At 47.6% G+C, this 19320-nt stretch overlaps 1 protein-coding gene across 2 annotated transcripts in view; it reads right to left on the bottom strand.

The window, feature by feature from the left end:
* The window catches only part of LOC119436164 (alpha-tocopherol transfer protein-like), a 37196-nt gene that overhangs the window by 16981 nt on the left and 895 nt on the right, over positions 1 to 19320 (bottom strand). For both annotated transcript variants that reach the window (XM_049655894.1, XM_037702930.2), the window contains exons 2-4: positions 6308 to 6456; positions 2866 to 3105; positions 157 to 350 (exon numbers count right to left, since the gene is read on the bottom strand). In XM_049655894.1, coding sequence (XP_049511851.1) covers positions 157 to 350; positions 2866 to 3105; positions 6308 to 6419 — 546 coding nt within the window. In that variant the 5' untranslated portion in view covers positions 6420 to 6456. The remainder of the gene's footprint in view (positions 1 to 156; positions 351 to 2865; positions 3106 to 6307; positions 6457 to 19320) is intronic.

Here is a 19320-nt window from a genome sequence, read left to right on the forward strand (position 1 = left end):
TTCAAGCACTCAGCTAGCGTAATCCGTTTCCATGTGCCCTCCGATTTGCATAATTTCCGTTGTGAAGCGAAGGTAATGCCTCCTCCATTTTTTATATCTCAAGAAAAATGGAATAAACTTGAATTAAATTGAATTGAATAATGCACAAGGGCCCACCTGTACGTAGTCCGTTAGGTCTTTCATGAGGCCCAATTTGCAGTTGATAGCGTGCTCAACGCCGAACCCTTCGTAGTCAATGATGATAACGACCCCGGCCGTTTGACTTGATGGGCTTCGCTCGAGGTGCTTCAGACACAGCATAAAGGCTCGATGCACATCAATCTGCGGCACCACAGTGGGGTTCCAGATGCCTAAAACCACCATCATAAAAAAAAGATGAGGATGATGATGATAAAGCAGTGGGCGATTGTACACGTACAATTTTATGACGACACTGCAGCATGCACCACCTACTCAGCAGTAACTCAAACTCAAAGCTCAGACTAAAATGGACACTGCTGCCAGCATTGAGTTTGCTCTCTGTCTGTCTCCGTCTGTTTGTCCGTCTGTCCGTCCGTCTGTGCGCGTGCGTGTGTGAAAAACCGTAGTGCTGTACGCTGACACAAATCACGAATGACCAGAAATTTTGGGCATTAGGGAGCCTTCATACACACGTCGTTTATACGCACGGCCTTGGCACGCGTATGAAGGTTCTTTATTGGGCACGAAAAGCTAGCGCCTAGTCTAGTGCCCATGAACTGCCGACACAGGCCCTTAGACTGTCTTCGCAAACATATAATCGCATTGGAAACAAACTAGACTTTGAGCAAGGGAACGGACCCAACCACACATCACGAACGCAACGGTACTCTTTTCTATGTATGGTCTTCTTCTTTTGGGGGTTGTACGGGCCAAAACCAGTTCTGATTATGAGGCACGCCGTAGTGGAAGGACTCCGGATTAATTTTGACCACCTGGGGTTCTTTAACGTGCACTACAACGTAAGCACACGGGCGTTTTGCATTTTCGCCTCCATCAAAATGCGGCCGCCGCGGCCGGGATCCGATCCCGCGATCTCGTGCTCAGCAGCGCAACGCCTTAGCTGACTGAGCCACCGCGGCGGTGTTCTATATATGGTCTAACGTTCATGATAATCCAAACGCTTGCCCAGTTTGTCCTATGAGTCACTGTTTAGTGTGTTAAATCATAAAGTTTTGCGCAGAAAAATAAAAAGTTATTTGCAAAGAAAGTACTGTTTGATGAGAAATTAAGAAGTATTTCTTCTTTCTGGGGTTTTACGTGCCAAAACCAGTACTGATTATGAGGCACAAGGAATTAAGAAGTATTTATATAGTTGACAAGGCTCACATTGTTATCGTGTTTCCAAAGTACGTGATCCATGCTTTTAAAACACTTGGGTTCGACTTGAGGCTGCGGCGGGCGCATTCCGAGCGGAATGCAAGAACGCTCGTTTCGTTCGATTTACGGGAACGTAAAAGAACCTCAGGTGGTCTAAATATATCCTTTACAACGCTCCTCATGCTTCGCCCAGCTTTTCGACGTGAAACTCTATCAATATGTTTGCAAAAAAAAAATGTCGCAGTTTCGCCCGAAAGGCGAAGCATCATTTGCGATAGCAAATTAGTAGAGAGCTATTCGGAGTAGGAATAGTAGTTTTATCGGCTGCATAAAATTGGACACACTCGCTTACTAACTGAATTAACAAGCGTGGTGTCAGCGCGCACAAGCAAACATGAATAGATCACACTCAATGACCGCAGACAACGACTGTCAAAACGCTGGCAGCAAGCGCAGCCGCCGCAGCGAGCGAAGGTTCGTGCGGCCTATCGCTTCAACGGAAACTGACTGGCGAATGCACAACGCATACAAAGGTCAGATCCGTGTGGAGATCGCTTTTAAGAGACGGTGGGGGCGACCGCCACAGCTACACCGTGGCCACAGCCGAGCAAAGTACAAGCGCTGTTGTTGGCAGAGTAGAAGCTGCCCCCCCCCCCTCCCTCCCGCGCTGCCTTTCCGCTTTCTTGCTTTCGCGTGGGAGATTGAGTGACCAGTTCCCCTTGCGCCCGTTTGCAAGATACGCATTTGGTGCCGCAGCACAGCGTCGCCCCGCCTCCCTCCCTCCCATACCCCCACGGCCTTTCGCGCGATGGAAGTCGCGTTTGCTTTCCGCCGTGCGTTCGCTCTCTGTGATAGCGCGCGTCCTTCGCGCTTTCACTCGCGCATACGGCGCGTGGCGACCTTGGACTTTATACGGAACCTCACGGCGACGGCGATGCCGACGGCAGAAATCCGGTTGAAGTGTCCATATAATTGCTATTGCAATAATATTTAAATATAAAAAGCGACGGAAGTGTATGTAAACCTAAGAGGTGGCCGACATAACTTTCGACAATAGCTCAGAACTTGATTTCGTTGTGTCGGTTCCGACGTTGACGTGTTATTTTTTTCTTTTTCTTCTCATCACTGATCATTTCACCGATTGGTCGCACATAACGATGAACGTCACTGTTTGTTCTTGCGGAAGTTTTGAATTATTGGGTTAGTATAGAGAAAGCCGCAGTGCGCGGTGTGGTGGTGGAGCGAGAAAATTGTCTAGAACCCCTACGTATGCACGCAAACTTGATATTATAAGTTAGTATAATATAAAAAATTAGCGTATTTGTGCATGGTCTACGTTTGGTGCGCTAAAATAACATCCATCCGAATCAGTAGGAATTTCTAGAATAGTAAATGTCTTTCCCAACAAAAAAAGAACCACGAAGTGCGCTATATTGTCTTTCGAAATTGGCGCTAAACACGTGCTAATCCATGATTGACTGCTGTCAGTGACGAAGGAAAAAATGTCCATGGCTTATATATGCTCACCACTTCTAATCAGCAAAATTTGCCGGCCTTGTGCATCTCGGTGAGGTAGAACAGCTGCTATATCTCTACACTCTGGAACAATAGTTGAAGGCCTGAAGTCGTCAAAAATGGGTCCACAGTTGCCCCGGACGCGGTAGTACTTTGTGATGCTCTTCAATGCTGCCTCAACGTTGTACTTCCGCACGCGGAGAAACCGGAGCAGAAAGTCGGGGTCGTTGTGCCAGTTGAGTCCGGGCTCATCTACATCGGGTGAGAAAATGACGGATTAGTATCGCTGTTTTTAACGGAACGATGCATTGATATACTTGAATTCAGACAAGGCTCCATTTAAAGCTTGCAGTATTGAAAACTGCTACCTTTTTTTAAGCGGAATCGTTGCTCACTGCAGCTCCCAGCAAAAAGAGACAAAAGAACTTCACACGGAATCAACGTTGTGTTTTCCTCGTAGAATACAGCCTTGTTAGCGACGTCACCATCTTTTAATCTTACGGATGGGTTGAATTTAACCTGTTTTGTAATAGTGCTGGGGAAAAAATCGGCAACATAAAAACACTTTTGTTTTTAACTGTGACTTGCTGTTTCCCTATATTTTTTATGTACTTCTAAGTAACTCTCGTCTAATTATTCTAATTATCAGTCTTATTAAGGTATGAAAGTAATCCCATTTGCGAAATGCCTGTTAACCGCGCGCCAACAATACGAAGAAAACTGTTCGTACTCAATAATGGTCGATCCGCGCGAGAACTGGTGCTGGTCGATCACGACAACACAGAAATAGTTGTGAAGGCGTCGTTAACAGGTCTTATGAACGAAAATCCTAGTGAATCCAAACCCAATCGCCTAACATTGCGCGAGAATCCCCTCGATTTTATATGCGTTTAGTTGCCTTGTTTCAAGCTGCAGCCCACCAAACACCGCGGACGACAAATCGCGACTTCCGGAGTGTCGGTGAAGTGATCGTCATGGTTCAGGTTGCACTACGCGAGCATCGTTTGCACAAGCCCGACATCTGTGAGCCGAATCAGCTGACAGGTCAGGCTAGCGAGAGAGAGAGAGAGAGAGAGAGAGAGAGAGAGAGAGAGAGATAGAAACGAAGAAGGAAAGGTAAAGAGGTTAACCAATGACGCGCCCGGTTGGCTACCCTACACTTGGGATGGCGAGGTCATCATTCCGACTTGTCACCTGCGTCGTTTCAACGGCACTGTGCATTTACCGCGTTTTATAGGGGCTTGGATGGCAGTGCTCGATGTCGTTCCCTGTCGTGGGGAGCAGTGTGGGATCACTCTCGAAGATCGACCGCACATTAGACGCGCTTCTACACCCCGTACCCCTCGAGGTATACCCTATACGCCTTACGTGCATCGTATACAGAAAACGACATCTGAATGCCCGCACTGTAGCATAATAGAAGCTTCTGTTCAGCATTGTCTCGTTGAGTGCCCACAACATGACAAGCAGCGAGATATCTTTTACAGTCGTCTGAACATGCGCCCCTCTGGGCAGAAAGTGCTTAGACCCTCGTCGTGCCCCAACAAACAGAGATTGGCTCTCAAGGCTCTGCGAGATATTCCCGTAGACAGTCAATAGATAAATTCCTTGTGAATTGTAGTTAATGTGCATATTTGATTTTCTTTATGTTCACATTACCTGTACATGCTTGTTTTCTTGTAGTATTAGTAAACCCTTTTTTTTCTCTTTATTTTCGCCGTAATCCACGCATTTTCCCAGTTAATGTTTTGCCATTTCGTTATAGACTTTTGACAGTCTTTATATTTTTATTATATTTTTTATTTACCTATAATTTAGGTATAGCCGGCGCTACCTGAGGCCCAAACTTCCCATTTTTCACATTTAGAAAGTTGCAATATCACCCAAAGAGCGAAGCATTGATAGCGATATCAAAGTATTAGACAACTACAAGAAATAAGGCAAGAAATAAGGCGCGTAGTTTTATCGGCCATATAAACTTCGGTAAACATTCGCTAACTAATTAACAAGTGTCCGGCGCGCAAGGCAAACATGAACCGATCTGACTCGATGACCGTGAGTACTCGCTGTCACAACGCTGGCTTGATGAAGAGCGCCGGCGGCGGTGAGTGATCGCTTCGTGTTGCCTCTCGCTTCATCGCGCGTCTCCCAAACTTCAGAATACGCATCCTCCAACAGTAGGCGCGCGGGAAGGCATCGTGCATATAACCACCAGCCATCTAGGCTCGCCCTCAATCGTTGCGCCCGCACCAGATAACCTCCAAGATACTGGGCGGGGGCCGCGTATGCGCTCAGCCGCGCGGATATCCATGTGTAGCCACGGTCGGGCTAGATGATGAGACGCGCTCTTTTCCCCTGGGCCCTAGCGCGCGCTTGATAACGTGACCTCCAACCAGTGGCGCACCGACGGGGGGGGGGGGGATTTCGGGTGTTGTAACCTCGCCCCCCCCCCCCTCCTGAGGCCAAGTTAACCCCCTCCCCACGCGTCCAGCCCCACCAGTCCAACGTGTACCTTCAGTGCTCTGTTCGCATTGTCATTACAATTCAGGAGGTGGCTTGAGGTCGAATTTTCCTGATTAACAAAAACTCTCTATCCCTGCCTTGTATTTGTTCATTTACTCTTAAATTACTTTGAGTAAAACGCTGAAGAAATAAACATCGGCATCATCCTTGGTGCCATTATTATAATTATTAGGCATTTTATTTGGTGTTGAATTCTCTGTCTAAAGCAAAGAAATTGCATATTATGCAAAGAGTTTGCTCCCCCCTACCACAAAAATCCCCCCCCCCCCCCCCGGCAGAGATCCTGGGTGCGCTACTGCCTCCAACATTTGGCACGCGGGAAGACGGCGCGCATCAAGCCACCATCTTTCCCGGCTCGCCCTAACACGCTTTCCCTCCACATACGGGACGCGGGGCGCTATCCTGTCGCACCGGGACTTCATACGGGACTTCACGGCGACGACGATGGCGAAAATTCGCTTGGAATGTCCAGATAATGGCTATCGCAATAACAGAGAAGATAGCGAGACGCGCTCCCGCGTACTCGGAGGCCACAGCGTGAGTATGACTTCTACCCTCATTAAATTCTAGCCACCCCACCCCAAATGATCCCACTCCCCGGCCGTCATTCCGACTCGCCTAGCGCTCATATAGGTCCCATTAGATTCTGTACTACAAGCCAGCTCGAGTCGAGTTTATCGTGTCATGTTGTACCATGTTCATCGCACGCGACAGGACCGCTTTATACGTGCCGATAGATATATTCGTGTACCCGCGCAAATTCTGCGGAGTATATGACTATCGCAAGCCGCAATGGTCGCCTTTCATTTTTGACTGAGTGTGCCATTTACAAGTTCAAGCATGCGAAAGCACAAATTTGCCCGTGCCACAATTCACTCCTGTATTCGCACAATACTACGCAGTCATCGAGGAACAAGCGTGAGGGGCTGACCGTTCAGAAGCTTGGTGAGATCGTCCAGGGCCTGCTGCCTGACCTCGTCCGTTTCTCCCAGCTCTTCTTCGGCGATTTGTCGCAACTTGGGGAGCAATGGTATGCCCGTCATGATCTTGCCGGCGCTAGACGCGTAGATGGTGAAAATTCTGCGCATTGCAAAGACAAACAGTCCGCAAGTGAAATCCTACGTAATTTCGTAAAGCAAATTAATTAATTAATTAATTAATAAAAATGCATTGGGCTAAAAACACATAGGAATACGTACAAAACGTTTGAGCGTAACTTCCTCGAGGAATCAGGCTATGAAATGTCATAAATCACTGTCTACTACAGAAATATGGACCGATGTTCTGTAATAGGTTTCCGTGTCAAGCGTATATCGGTGAACCTGCAAGCCTGTTTCTTGGTGATTCTTGGGGAGGAGCTAAGGCTTGCCTGTATAAAAAAGCGTTGTTCCCTAGCTGTGACAAGATCGGTTTTTGTGCCTGCAAAGCTGTTCACAGATGTGCGAAAATGACGACACAGCTAATCATTAATTTCATAAAAAATGTACAAGCATATGTGCTAACCAAGCTTGATAGGGGTGTCGAAAGGGTGGGGCCGGACGACTTTCCTTCTCCCCCGGCCTATACTCCAGAACCCGAATTCAAGAAACCTCAGGCCGAATTCACAAAGCTTTTCGTTCGTAAGTGCTGTTTGCTATTGGCTGGCTGTCTTCGCTAATAATGTCCGACATCATGACTGGTTAGCATCTGCTTTTACGAAGAGGTTTTGCGTGGACGGGCTCTCGTTCGTAAGTGATCGTTGCCATTGGCTACTCGCCTTCGCTAACAACATGTCCAGCATCAGGATTGCATAAAATGTTCTCTAACGAACAATTATAGCGTGAGAGCTGTTTGTGAAAAAGGGGCCCTCTTTCGTGAGAGCGTTTTCTCATTGACTGGCGCTCGGGAGCCTGCCACTTACGATAGTGATCGGCATGATATCGAGATGATACAATGCTGTGGCGAACATCCCAGACAGCTCTTACCAGTGTAAAAAAAAGAAAGAAAAGGATTGGCAGATTTGTACTGCCTTGCATAATGACAAGGCAATATCCAGCGAAGCTGCTAGTGCGACAACAAAGCCCCTTCTCATATTCCTTAGTGAACCACCTTGAGCACCAGGCTGTCTCCAGAAATTTAGATATTTTTAAGGGCCCGTATTCACAGAAAAGGTCTTACGCTAGAAATATTCGTAAGAGCACGTCTAGTCAATCGTGATCTTGGATTTCGATCGTGATCTTGAATTATCGAAGGTGATCGGCACTTACGAACTAAAAGCTTCAATGGGAATTATCTAGGTGCACGTTAACGAATTCCATGGTGCAGGTGACCAAAAATTGATCCGGACCCCTTTACTACGGCATCCCTCATAACCCACGTACTGTGCAGTTTTGAGACGTTAAACATTAGTTTTGCCCCAGGTTTTTCCATATAGTTTTCAGGGCGCTATATGCGTGGTATAGGGTTGGTGTGGCCCCGCACCATGGGCATTCGTCCCTGTAGGATGTGGGGTGTATGCGATGTAATATGCGTAGGTTCGTGTAAGTGCCTGTCTGGAGCCTACGCCAGGTAGCGGCATCCTCCGTCTTTAGCTTTCGATGGGGTGGGGGATATCGGAAGCGACTCCCTCTGTGGTAGTTCAGGATGGCTGAATACTCGGGGTCAACTGGGTCAGGGTCATCTGCAGTCGGCGTAATGAGTGCTCGGTTATGTACAAATTCTCGAGCTGCTCTGTCGGCATACAGGTTACCCGTGATGCCAGCGTGGCCCGGTATCCAAATGATGGTTTGGGTGGTGATGTCGTCAGTGTCCGCCTTGGGTATTTGGGATAGGACTTGTGCAGCAGGTCGTGCGATTCTTCCCTGTAGGAAGTTGAGGCAGGCCTGCTGGGAATCCGTGAGGATCGTCAGTGGTTTGTTTGCGTGTTGGCCTTCGTGGATGGCTAACGCGATGGCCAGCTCTTCGGCTTCCGTGATCGTGCAGGGGCGGGTCGAGGCTTCGGAGGTAACGTGGCCTCGGCGGTCGCAGACCACTGCCACTGCGCTCTTATTCTTCGTCCCGTACATGGCGGCATCCGTAAAACGGGCTGTGGTATGGAACCTGAATGTTTTCTCTTTGTACTGGGCTCTCGCTCTTCTCCTGTCGGAGTGAAGGTTAGGGTCCATGTTGTGTGAGATTGGGGCAATGTGATACATGTCCTGGACATGACGAGGTATCGGGCAGGTTTCTTGGGTTCGTAGTGTTGTGGCTTTGAAGCCCAAGGTTCGTAGGACCTGCCGGCCCGTGTGAGTCCGCGCAAGTCTCTGTTGTTGTGAGACGTGAAGGGCTTCTGTGAGTTCGCTGAGGGTGTTGTGTAACCCTAGCGCCAATAATTTCTCAGTCGATGTACTCATCGGCAAGCGGAGAGCGGTCTTGAAAGCCATCCTCAAGAGCGTGTCGGCCTGTTTCATCTCGGATAGTGTGAGATGGTAGTAGGGCAGGCTGTATGTGATTCTGCTCACCACCAGGCTTCTGACCAGTCGGAGGGTGTCCCCTTCATTCATGCCTCTATTCTTGGATGTTACGCGAGATATCATGCATGATATCGTCTTGACACTGGGTTTGAGGAGCGTAAAGGTCCCTCTGGTTAGGCTGCAGCCACATGCCCAGCACCCTGAGCAATGGGTTCTCTGGTATGAGGCCCCCATTGATGTTTACCTCGAGTTTTCATGTTGGGTCTATGGGGACCGTGTGGTTACCCCGGCCTCGCCAGATTCGTATGAGTTCGGATTTCTCGGGCGAGCATTGTAGTCCCCGTTGGCTGACGTATTCTTGGATGAGGTGAGCTGCAGTTTGCAGCCGTTCTTCTTTTTCAATAATGCTGTGGTCCAGAGTGTTATGTCGTCTGCATAAAAGGCGTGGCGGAGGCCTTCTACGTCCTGTAGTTTTCTTGCGAGGACGATCATGGCGCCGTTGAAGAGCGTGGGTGAGATGACAGCTCCTTGTGGTGTGCCCTTGTTGGGAGCGTGGTATACTGCAGCCTGGAGCTCCCCAATTTTCAGCTCTGCCGCGCGGTGGCTTAGGAAGCTCTGAACGTACTTGTACGTTCGCTCAGCGTCACCGCGTAAACTCCATTTGGAAATGCGTACTTTCTAGATGCATACGCACTCTTGCCGATTTGCCCACACTAAACCGTTCTGCCGTTCTGGGATGCGATCTCCGGGGTTTCGCAGATGGTGTCGCTTTGATACTTTTCCGCGCACTCCTCTCTCCCCCGCAACGAGGTGGCTTACAACGTAGCTCGAGGACTTACTCGCCGAGCAAGTGAGCCGGCCCAGCCGGGAACAAGAGGAGACCGCATGGTCAGCTACAAAGAAATAACCGGTTACTATCGGCTGGGAAGGGCCCGGTACCCACCAGCTCATCCCGCACAAACCAGGAAACAGGCGGTGGCCTGGCGCCTCCTGCAAACAAACATGTATCTTTGTAACCCGGTGGCCTGCAGAAGATTCTAATCAGGGCAATACAATTATCAATGCAAATTATGTAGTGGTAGGGCGGATCTACCACATATTCTATGGGCATGCTCGAAGGCGGCTCCTTTCAAGGGCCGCAAAATTCAAAACCGGCAGCAGTGGGAGACCCTGTTGCTCCCCTCAGACCAGCAAGACCAGGTCTGGGCCGTCCAGCTAGCCGAGGCAGCCGCTGAGACCCAGGGGATCTCGGCCATCTGCTAGGCGGAGGGAGGCTGCGTCCGCCCTCGTTATTGCTAGAACCAATAAAAGTTGAATCTCTCTCTCTCTCTCTCCGAACGCGGAAGATGTTCTCTGCGGCAAGATCGCCACGGCTCCGCCGACTATTATGTACAAGAAAAACTCGTATATATATATATATATATATATATATATATATATATATATATATATATATATATTACGCAGGCGGCGACCGGAAGGTCCCCGCCTGCGCCCGGTTACCCCTACAACAATGGCCACCTCAAACCCCGGCTTTTCCGGCGCCTCTAACCCTACTACACCGAAGACCACTCTTGGACTGTGGCGAGCTCTCAAAGCGATCCCCCTGTCTTTGCGGCACTCCGCGGTGATGACGTCGACGAATTGCTCGACAACTACGACCGCGTGAGTTCTTGTAATCGGTGGAAAGACACCCTGAAATTGGCGCACGTGGCATTTTATTTGACTGGTGTTGCAAGGACGTGGCATTTCAACCACGAATCCGACATCGCGGATTGGCCCAGGTTTACCACCAAGCTGCGGCAAATCTTCGCTTCCTCGTCTGGCCGCGCAGAAGTTGCTAAACAGAAGCTGGGCACGCGCCTCCAACTTCCACAAGAGTCTTACACCTCATGCATAGAGGATGTCTTGGCTCTGTGCCGTCGTGCGAACCCTAACATGACGGAAGCCGAACGCGTTCGCCACATATTAAAAGGCATCGGCTCTGTCGCGTTCAACGCCTTAATCGTGTAAAATCCGGCTTCCGTCCAAGACATCGCTTCCACGTGTCAGCGCCTAGACGAGCTGCAGTCTCTTCGTATTCAAAATGACAGCAGCGATCCTCAAGTTACCCATTATTCAGATCTACGTGCTCTCATCCGCGCCATCATCCGCGAAGAGCTTCAAGTCCATGACCTGAGGCGCTCACCTGCTGCCTGTGTCCCAACTCCAACCTTCGACTTGCGCAAGGTCGTAAAGCAAGTTGACAGCGATGACTATACACCCACGACACATCTTACTCCTGTAGCGCGCCCCTCACCTACCTACGCGGATGTTGCTTCGCTACCAATCCCTACCGTGACCTCCGTGCCTACTGACGTTACCTATGACCATTTGGCTTCGATGGGAACCAGAGCACTTGCTGCGCCATCCTATACCCTCAGTGGCGTCCACCTCGTCCAGTTTGCTTCTACTGCGGTATACGCGGCCATATACGTCGCTTCTGCCGCCGCCGCCTGCAGGATGAAAGACGAGGCTATGCTGAGCACGAGAAAGACCGCACTCGCCGACCAGACGCCTACTATCCCGGATCGTACTCGTTCCCTCAGGAGCGTTCTCCGTCTCCTCCAGCTGCTTCCAATCTGCCTCATAGCTCCCGTTTGGCCAGACGCCGTTCTCCTTTGCCTAACATGCATGGCGCTCTACATCCCCGCTTCGCCTCGCTTCCCATCTTGCGGACCACCACTCGGAAAACTAACTTTTTGCAGTTTTTGGAGGGAAAACTCCTTCCTATCGGCCTTAAAAAATTACTCCTGTTCGCCCGGCCAACAGGCTTTATGTAACTGTTGAAGGTGTTCCCGTGTCAGCTCTCGTTGATACCGGTGCCGCCGTTTCTGTCCTTCGTAGTGATCTGTGTTCACGGTTCCGGAATGTAAAAACGTCTTATTTTGTACCTATTTTGCGTGGTGCTAATAATGCATTCATTAACCCCGACGGACCGTGTACTGCTCGTGTTCTCAACAACGGCATTCACCACCACATTGAATTAATTGTCCTTCCCACGTGTATCCACGAACGTATACTGGGTCGGGACTTCCTACATTCTGCTTCAGCCGTCATTTCATGTAGAGAGAAAGTGGTCCATATCACGGATACAGCGCGTGCACCTGTTACGGACTCTTCACCTTCATGCGTGAACTTGGCCATCGCTGTAGACTACGTCCTGCGTCCTGGTCACGAAGACGTTGTAGCCGTAACATCTAGTCAGATCGTCGACGGAGACGCTCCAGTCGCCCCTTCTTCCCGCTGTACTTCTCGCAGAATTCTCATTGCCGCCTGTCTCGTCCGGTTTTCACGTGACCGCGCCTTCTGTCTGCTTGCAACACAACCCCAGATCCTGTGATGCTGCCCAAAGGGATGACTGTGGCAACCCTCGCCGACACTCAACCTATCCCTATCGTCACACCTTGCCCTTCTTAATTCATCGCCAGCACCAACCTCAGGTTTGGATTATTCTTTCCCTCCCCCAGCCGTCCTTGGTTCTGACTTAACAGCCGCGCAGTCCAAAGCCTTACTGACTGTTTTGGCGAAGCACAAAGCCTGTTTATATATATATATATATATATATATATATATATATATATATATATATATATATATATATATATATATAATTTGTTTTTGCCATGCCGCCGACAATGGCATGGTTCTCCCTCGGCGCGCCGCTGATGCTTCTCCGGCGGCGGCGACCTTCAACGCAGCCACTTGCTGTAAATCCTTTTAAACTAACGTTTCCTAACTCCGACACAACTTTTTAACGAAGGCCCCACTCTTTAGATAGTCTAAACATTGCATGTGCAAAATTTTATCTCCATCTCTACACGTTCTCTGTACATCAACAATATTAAAATTATTTCGCTACGAGAAAAGGCGTTCTCGCGACTTCCGTGGAATTTTGCCGATTTATCGTGACACCACTTTGCTCCATAACCATGAAATCTCACCATCATGTTTATCCAAGCACACACTCTGTCCCTACGAACTGCCGATTGGATAAACTGAGTAGTTTAAGGTAAGCGTTTCGGAATCCCGACCAGCGCCGAGGCGCACCACAATTCATGCAACTTTGTCATTACCTTGCGGCTCCCCAGTTCGACCTACAACTTTCATATTTCCCCGGCACGTTTTCAAAGGATTATACTCTATTCGCACAAAGTTGCCACCCGACACATTTGGTATAGTTTTCTCGCGGCGGTTCTATATATAGCAGCATCGAAATGGGTCCAGGGAAGCTGTTAATTAAAGCACCTAATTCACCCGCGCTTGTAACTTTGCCCACCGCATCACCCTCCTTATTGCCTCCAATTTCCAGCACGCTGCAAAGTTTGGTGTTTCAGATAGGTGGGCGTTTGCGCCTATGCGTTTGTGTGTACGCGTCTCTTGTTTACGCGTCTGCGTTTTCGAGCGCTTCTATACTTCACTGCAAAACGGCTCGACCATTGCATGATAAATGGCTGCAGGTGACAAAAATGAATTTGCACCCTTCCTCTACGGCATCTCCCATAAATCAAGTGCAGCTTTGTAACGTAAAAAAAATAATTAAGACATATCTCTATAAATGGCCTTCTTAACGGCGGTAGATCTTCGCATGCTTGGCTTTTGCAATGACTCGTTCTTAACGAAGCGTCGCCACGACTTCCCGAACTGCATGCAAGTAAAAACACGAGTCGCATCGCAGTCATGCAGGAGAAGCGACAGGCCCCATCTCTCCTGGACTTCCTATTTTCGCGCCGTTCGCACACCACTTGCTAGCCGGAGAGCAAGCGGCAGTGCTCACACGAGACATGCTGTGCGCGCTTCAGCACATTTGGAGGTCGTTACCTGCGTGGTTCAAATTTAGGACTGCCAAGGTAATTTGAAACATAAAGCAGTCTTACCCAGGGCTAGGCAATGGGACAAGTCAAAAAACGTACTCTTGATCCGCCGAGACGACAGCTGAATTAACTGCGGACGCGCGTTGAACGACGAGAACAGGGGCGGACCTCGAACCCTCTGCGCTGCTTTTCGCTGCATGTTTCCTGCGTCCGCTTTCGCAGTCTTCCGTTTCGCAATGGACCAACTGACCCGCAACAAAGCTTCATTCTTCATCCGTCGATCGTTCTGCATGCGTCCTCTTCTTCGCGACTTCCGTTTGCGCTGTTGAATATCTTGCAGGTTATTCGACACCGTCCTGCAGACGGCAACCCATCTTCTACGTATAGGGGATGGTGATCGAACTCCTTTAGTTCACATGTCGTGGCTGCCGGCCAAAGCGAGTTTATAACTATTTTCATTTCGATAGGTACGCCCAGAGGTCCGCATGGTAATGCTCTTTATGTGCTATTGAGTTGTCCACCCGATAATAACAAAAAAAAAAAAAGAAGTTGGCGAACTGTGCTAGAAGAACGTGGACACTGAACGATCACCATCATTCCCGGCAAACCCAACGTTACTAGATTTATAGAAACGTTGATTGCTCCTATGTCAGCGTCGCAACGTGACTAGATGTACTGGCAGCCTAATTCATTTATCGGGGCGCTTCCAGATTTCCCTTTCCATCTCATCTCTGTACTGTGATGCAACCAGTTCTTGTAGCGCACGGCTTCGCTGCCCTATACGTGACTTTGTTTCTTTTCTTTTTTTTTTTTTTGTCGCAATGAGGCAGTTGCATGCACCTTGGTTTGCGACAGCATTATAACGCTGTGCGTGCGTGGCATCCCAACGGAGCATCGGCGAAAGTTGGAAGCCAGCGCACAGCTTCACGTATTTTCCGATTGTCGAGAAGTGGCTTGGTGAACGAACTGTATATGTTACTAGTGAACCTTTGTTGGGGTTATAATGCGTAATTTAGAGCTAATTTTTAGAACGAAAGAGAGAGGGAAAGATAGTAAAAGACAGACTGGACAAGGGAAGGAAGTGAACCACAGCATGTTCCGGCCGGCCATCCATGTCGGCATCTGTGAGCCGGCATGCACACCGATTTGCTATTGCAGTGGTGAATTATATTTAACGGATTCGTTTATTTACTTTTTATTATTATTATTATTTAGCCACACAGTATGTGCCACTGTGTGTGTGCTCGCTCTTGGCCAATCCTCCAGAATGGGCATGTCCCATCTACGTCTCACGCTATGCATGCGCCTGATTTGGAGTTGCTTGTGAACGATGCAGTGCATAAACATAGCGTGACAATAACGTTGTGATTTTTCTGGTGGATAAACATAAACATTCCATGAGATTACACGTTGTATAGCATGAAAGTACACGAAATTGTAGGCATAGCCGTTAGTTGCAAAGTCTTTAATTAACCGCTTTACTAAAGCTTCGCTGCACATAGATTTCAAGCTGTGCGTTGGATCTGCATTTTTTTTTTTTAGCTGGCGAACATTTCTTCGCTTTGGTGTTTGTAATAGCCCGTTTTTTTTTTTTTTTCTTACGCGTTTTTTTTCTTGACGATGTCATGTTGTTAACGTGGTTTTTTTATAATTTTTAGCCTTGTCGCCACTTCTTTCGCATCTTTACGTAGCATGAAGGACATCCGCTATCAACAGCGCAGAGTTCTCAACTACACTCATAACAGCATAAAAGTTATGCTGACCTTCGGCCACTATGTATTTATCCGCAGCCACGAGTGTGTGTGTATACATAAGACATATGAAATGCGAAGTCCATCCGCGCGGACGTGTTCCTTTAGTTTGACGAGAAGCGTGGTTGCAGCAAAGAAATCTTCACAGATCGGCATTCGATCTTTTTCAAGATAAATCAGCGTCCGCCGTTGTCGTTCCAGCGTCAGTGAACGTTTATTCAAGATCTCTCGCTCGATATCATTAGCAGCAAAGCTGTGTACTACACTGAAAGTGCGAAGTTCTTTATCGTAGGGGACATGCCTGAGAACTGAGCAGTCTGTACGAACTCGAAGGCAGCGCTGGAGCTACTATGCAACATCCAGGTTGACAACTCATACAGTGACACTACAGTGTTTCAATAACGGAACATGTACCTGGTGCAACATCTCGTGGACATAATGTTGTATTTCAATAGACACACAGCTACATTGGCGCTTCTAGGAATTCAGCAGATGAAATGGCAAAATGGGCCCACGAACACAGCGGACTGTACGCATCATTCTTTTGTTCAGAAGTGGCATAAAGCACATCCAGAGCAAACTTTCTAAGCAAGATTTTTTTTTTCGACGATATGTTTTCGACGATGCAGCAAGAAGATAATTCTGCATGCAATGGGCCCTGGACTAAAATTCAGACTCTCTGTTAACTTACCCAGCGATGCGGAAACTGTTTCATCGACTCCGGCAACTTGTTCCATTCAGAAACCACTTCCTACGTAAAATTGGGCGCGCTGAATCCGCATCGTGTGCTTGTGTTGAACCAGATGAGGACATCTCGTGTGTATACTTGTCTGTTCTATGCCAGGCAGAGGCGAAAGCTGAGAGCTCTGGAGAATTTACGCTAAACGGGCTTTATGGATTCTTCTTAGACCTTGCCCGTAGGTACTGTTTCAAGATATTGCAAGGACGACATTATGTACAGTGCAAAGTTTTTTGTTTTGTTTTTTTTGTTACGTGTAACCTAGCTTCTACGTATACTGCGGCTCGTGCATGCGTTTGCACTTACTGAACATTTTTTTTCTTGAACTCGCGCTTAATTGTGTGATGCTGCATTGTCCAGTATTTGTTAGTCTTTCATTTTTTACTTGTCCTTCAGTAGATTTATTTTCGTATTTTTTGTGAATTTTATTCACTCATACATAGCGCCTCGCGCCAACATCTTCAAGGTAAGGCACATGTAGCATATGTTGCGTCCGCTTAGATGTCCGATCGTGTCCGAGAAACAGAAAGCAAGCGTTTTCCAATATCTCCACCAGATCACCCATTTAACCCTTTGCCGTGAATAACAGCTGCCGTAAGTAGTGCGCAAGTATTAAGGCGGCGTGTTGCGTAATAATCACCAAAGTGTCATTATCAGATTGCGATATATATGCCTCACTGGCTTCGAAAAAAGTGAAATTGAAGTGGAGGATATGCTCGTGTCAGTTTCTCGAATACGTGCAGAAAAAGTATGCGGTGTGTGTTCTACGCTATCGCTTCATGGCTATGTTGATGATTATTATTATTGGAGTTTATTGACGCAAGGGCCTAATGTGACCAAAGAGCGCCAAGACTGTGATAATAGGCTGTCAATTAAATGAATAACGAATATCGAGACGTGGATGAACCAAGGCTGTATAGAGGCCTAAAAATTTTTTGACAAGTGCGTAAATATATTCGCAATAAAACTAAATGACGCATGACATATGTTATGAAGAGACGATGTACTCCGAAGATGTGATACACTAAATCACGTCGCTACAAGTAGCACTACCGCGTCACCAGGGCCCTTAAGCACAAGGGCCCGTGCCATGTAGGTCGCTACTATCGCAGCATCAGCCTCTGGTGAGAGGATGTGCTACGAATCTCGGGGCTTATAACGCGCAATAAATCGACATCTTGGAAAAAAATTGTAAACTGATTTATGGTCAAAAATTGGTTCTCCTCCAAGAAACAATACCGGTTGATAGGGAATGTGGCATCAGTATGCTGGAGGAAAGTGCTTTTTTTCGTTCAGCCTCTGCTACCCGACACACCACCAAGACGGCTAGAACGGTCAGCCTCTCACCACACCTACCACAGAGGGGAGGTTCACCACCAGTCAGCAAGTAAGAATGAGTACCGTATGCGTGTCCTATTCTCAGTCGACAGAACGTGCATCAGTTTGTCGCACTTTCGTTACCGAAGGCTAGTTTCGTAGGTGCGGCCTAATTAAATGAGGTTTATTGAAGGTTTCACGGTCCCAGATGAACTGCCAAAAGCTTCTCAGCTTTTTGCGCAAGGCTTCATGGCTGTTAAATTCATGTCGCACCGTTGGCATAACCATACAAAAAAAAAAAAGCGCGAACAGAACACGGTGGACTACGGACTATATGGACTATTCATGAAGCACGTTTGACTGATTGCGCTAGTCGCTTTTCTATGACCGTATCTTTTGTAGCTACGGCAACAGCACGGCGCAAATTTATCCTTAAATACCAACTATCCCTTAATGAAATATACAAAAGCAGGGAAAAAGAAAGAAAAGCTGCAATTTTGACGTAAGTATATTCCTTTGAGTGCTTTAAATCTTAATTTTCCTGGGAACAAAATCTAGGAAATCTCCCGTTCTTCTAATATGGCGCGTGATATCCAGCAGCAATTAAACAAAAATGACATGTGCTGCTTGCTTTCCCCCTTTCGTATATTTAGCTTGCTTTGCAAAATAATACCTTTCCCGGTACACGTGAGTATAGTAAACATAAATGCGTGAGCGTATGAAAGTGAACGCATAGAACTGCTGTATGAAATGCTCATATGAGGCTATACGCAACCTGAAATGACTATAGGAGAGGCAATGCAATCAGCAATGCTAGCCTTACCTACATGTATCGGCAAGAGGCTGCGCAACGATTTCTACAGATAACAAGCAACGGTCACGATTCTACTTGAGAACATTTCCACTAGAGGCGCACACTTCCTGACCAGACGCTCGCAAATAGCGTATTCTCTTGAAGATTCAGTGCTTCGATGCAGTCTTCACGACCGGGAGAGTTCTTGGCTGGTATAACGTAACGATTCCTTTCGCCCGATTCTATTCCATTCTTATCCAGAGCTAACGACCGACCGCGATAAAGTATAGGCGCTGGAGCGCTACTAGGACAGCTGACGGCGTGCGAAAGGGGAACCATTGGAGCCCATTGCATTTATGCTGGCCCTTTTCTACCGTGAATCTGTAGTATAAGCGAGCGCGCCTAATAAAGACGATATACAGGGTGTTTCAGCAAACGTTCACTCTCAATATTAAAAAAAAAAAAATGCCTGTGACAGCCACGATTCTAGTCCAGTCTAGCTAGCCGGTCTACTCGAAGAGGCGGACGTTACTTGCACAAAAAATTTAAATGCATAATCGACTAATGAACAAAAATGCATTAATTCATTTTTAACTACTTGCCTTATGGTACATATTGCAATTTACAAATTCTAGCGGGTGAGACTGCAAGGCATATGCACTTGAAAAAGAATTGTGCGGATGTCACCATTGACGAGATATGCGCCGTCAAACTTGCGGTAAAAATGCACTGTCATTCCACTTACTTTCTTAACAAAACGTCGTTTTATGCATTGCAGCACAAAATTAACTGGAACGCCAATGCATTTCTCCACAAAGTTCGGGAATTAATATCGAGAAACTGGTGTCATCCTGAAAATTTGTTCCAAGTGAATTCGCCTTGCGAACTCCGCGGCTAAAATTTGTAAATTGCAGTATGTGCTGTAAGGTAATTAGCTAAAAATTTAATTAGTGAATTTTTGTTAATTCGTCGATTATGCATTTCAATTTTTTCTGGGAGCAATGTCCGCCTCTTCGAGTAGACCAGCTCGTGGACTAGAATTGTGCTATCTGCCACAGGC

The sequence above is a fragment of the Dermacentor silvarum genome, chromosome 1 (genome assembly GCF_013339745.2).
Source record: "Dermacentor silvarum isolate Dsil-2018 chromosome 1, BIME_Dsil_1.4, whole genome shotgun sequence".
NCBI lineage: Eukaryota > Metazoa > Arthropoda > Arachnida > Ixodida > Ixodidae > Dermacentor > Dermacentor silvarum.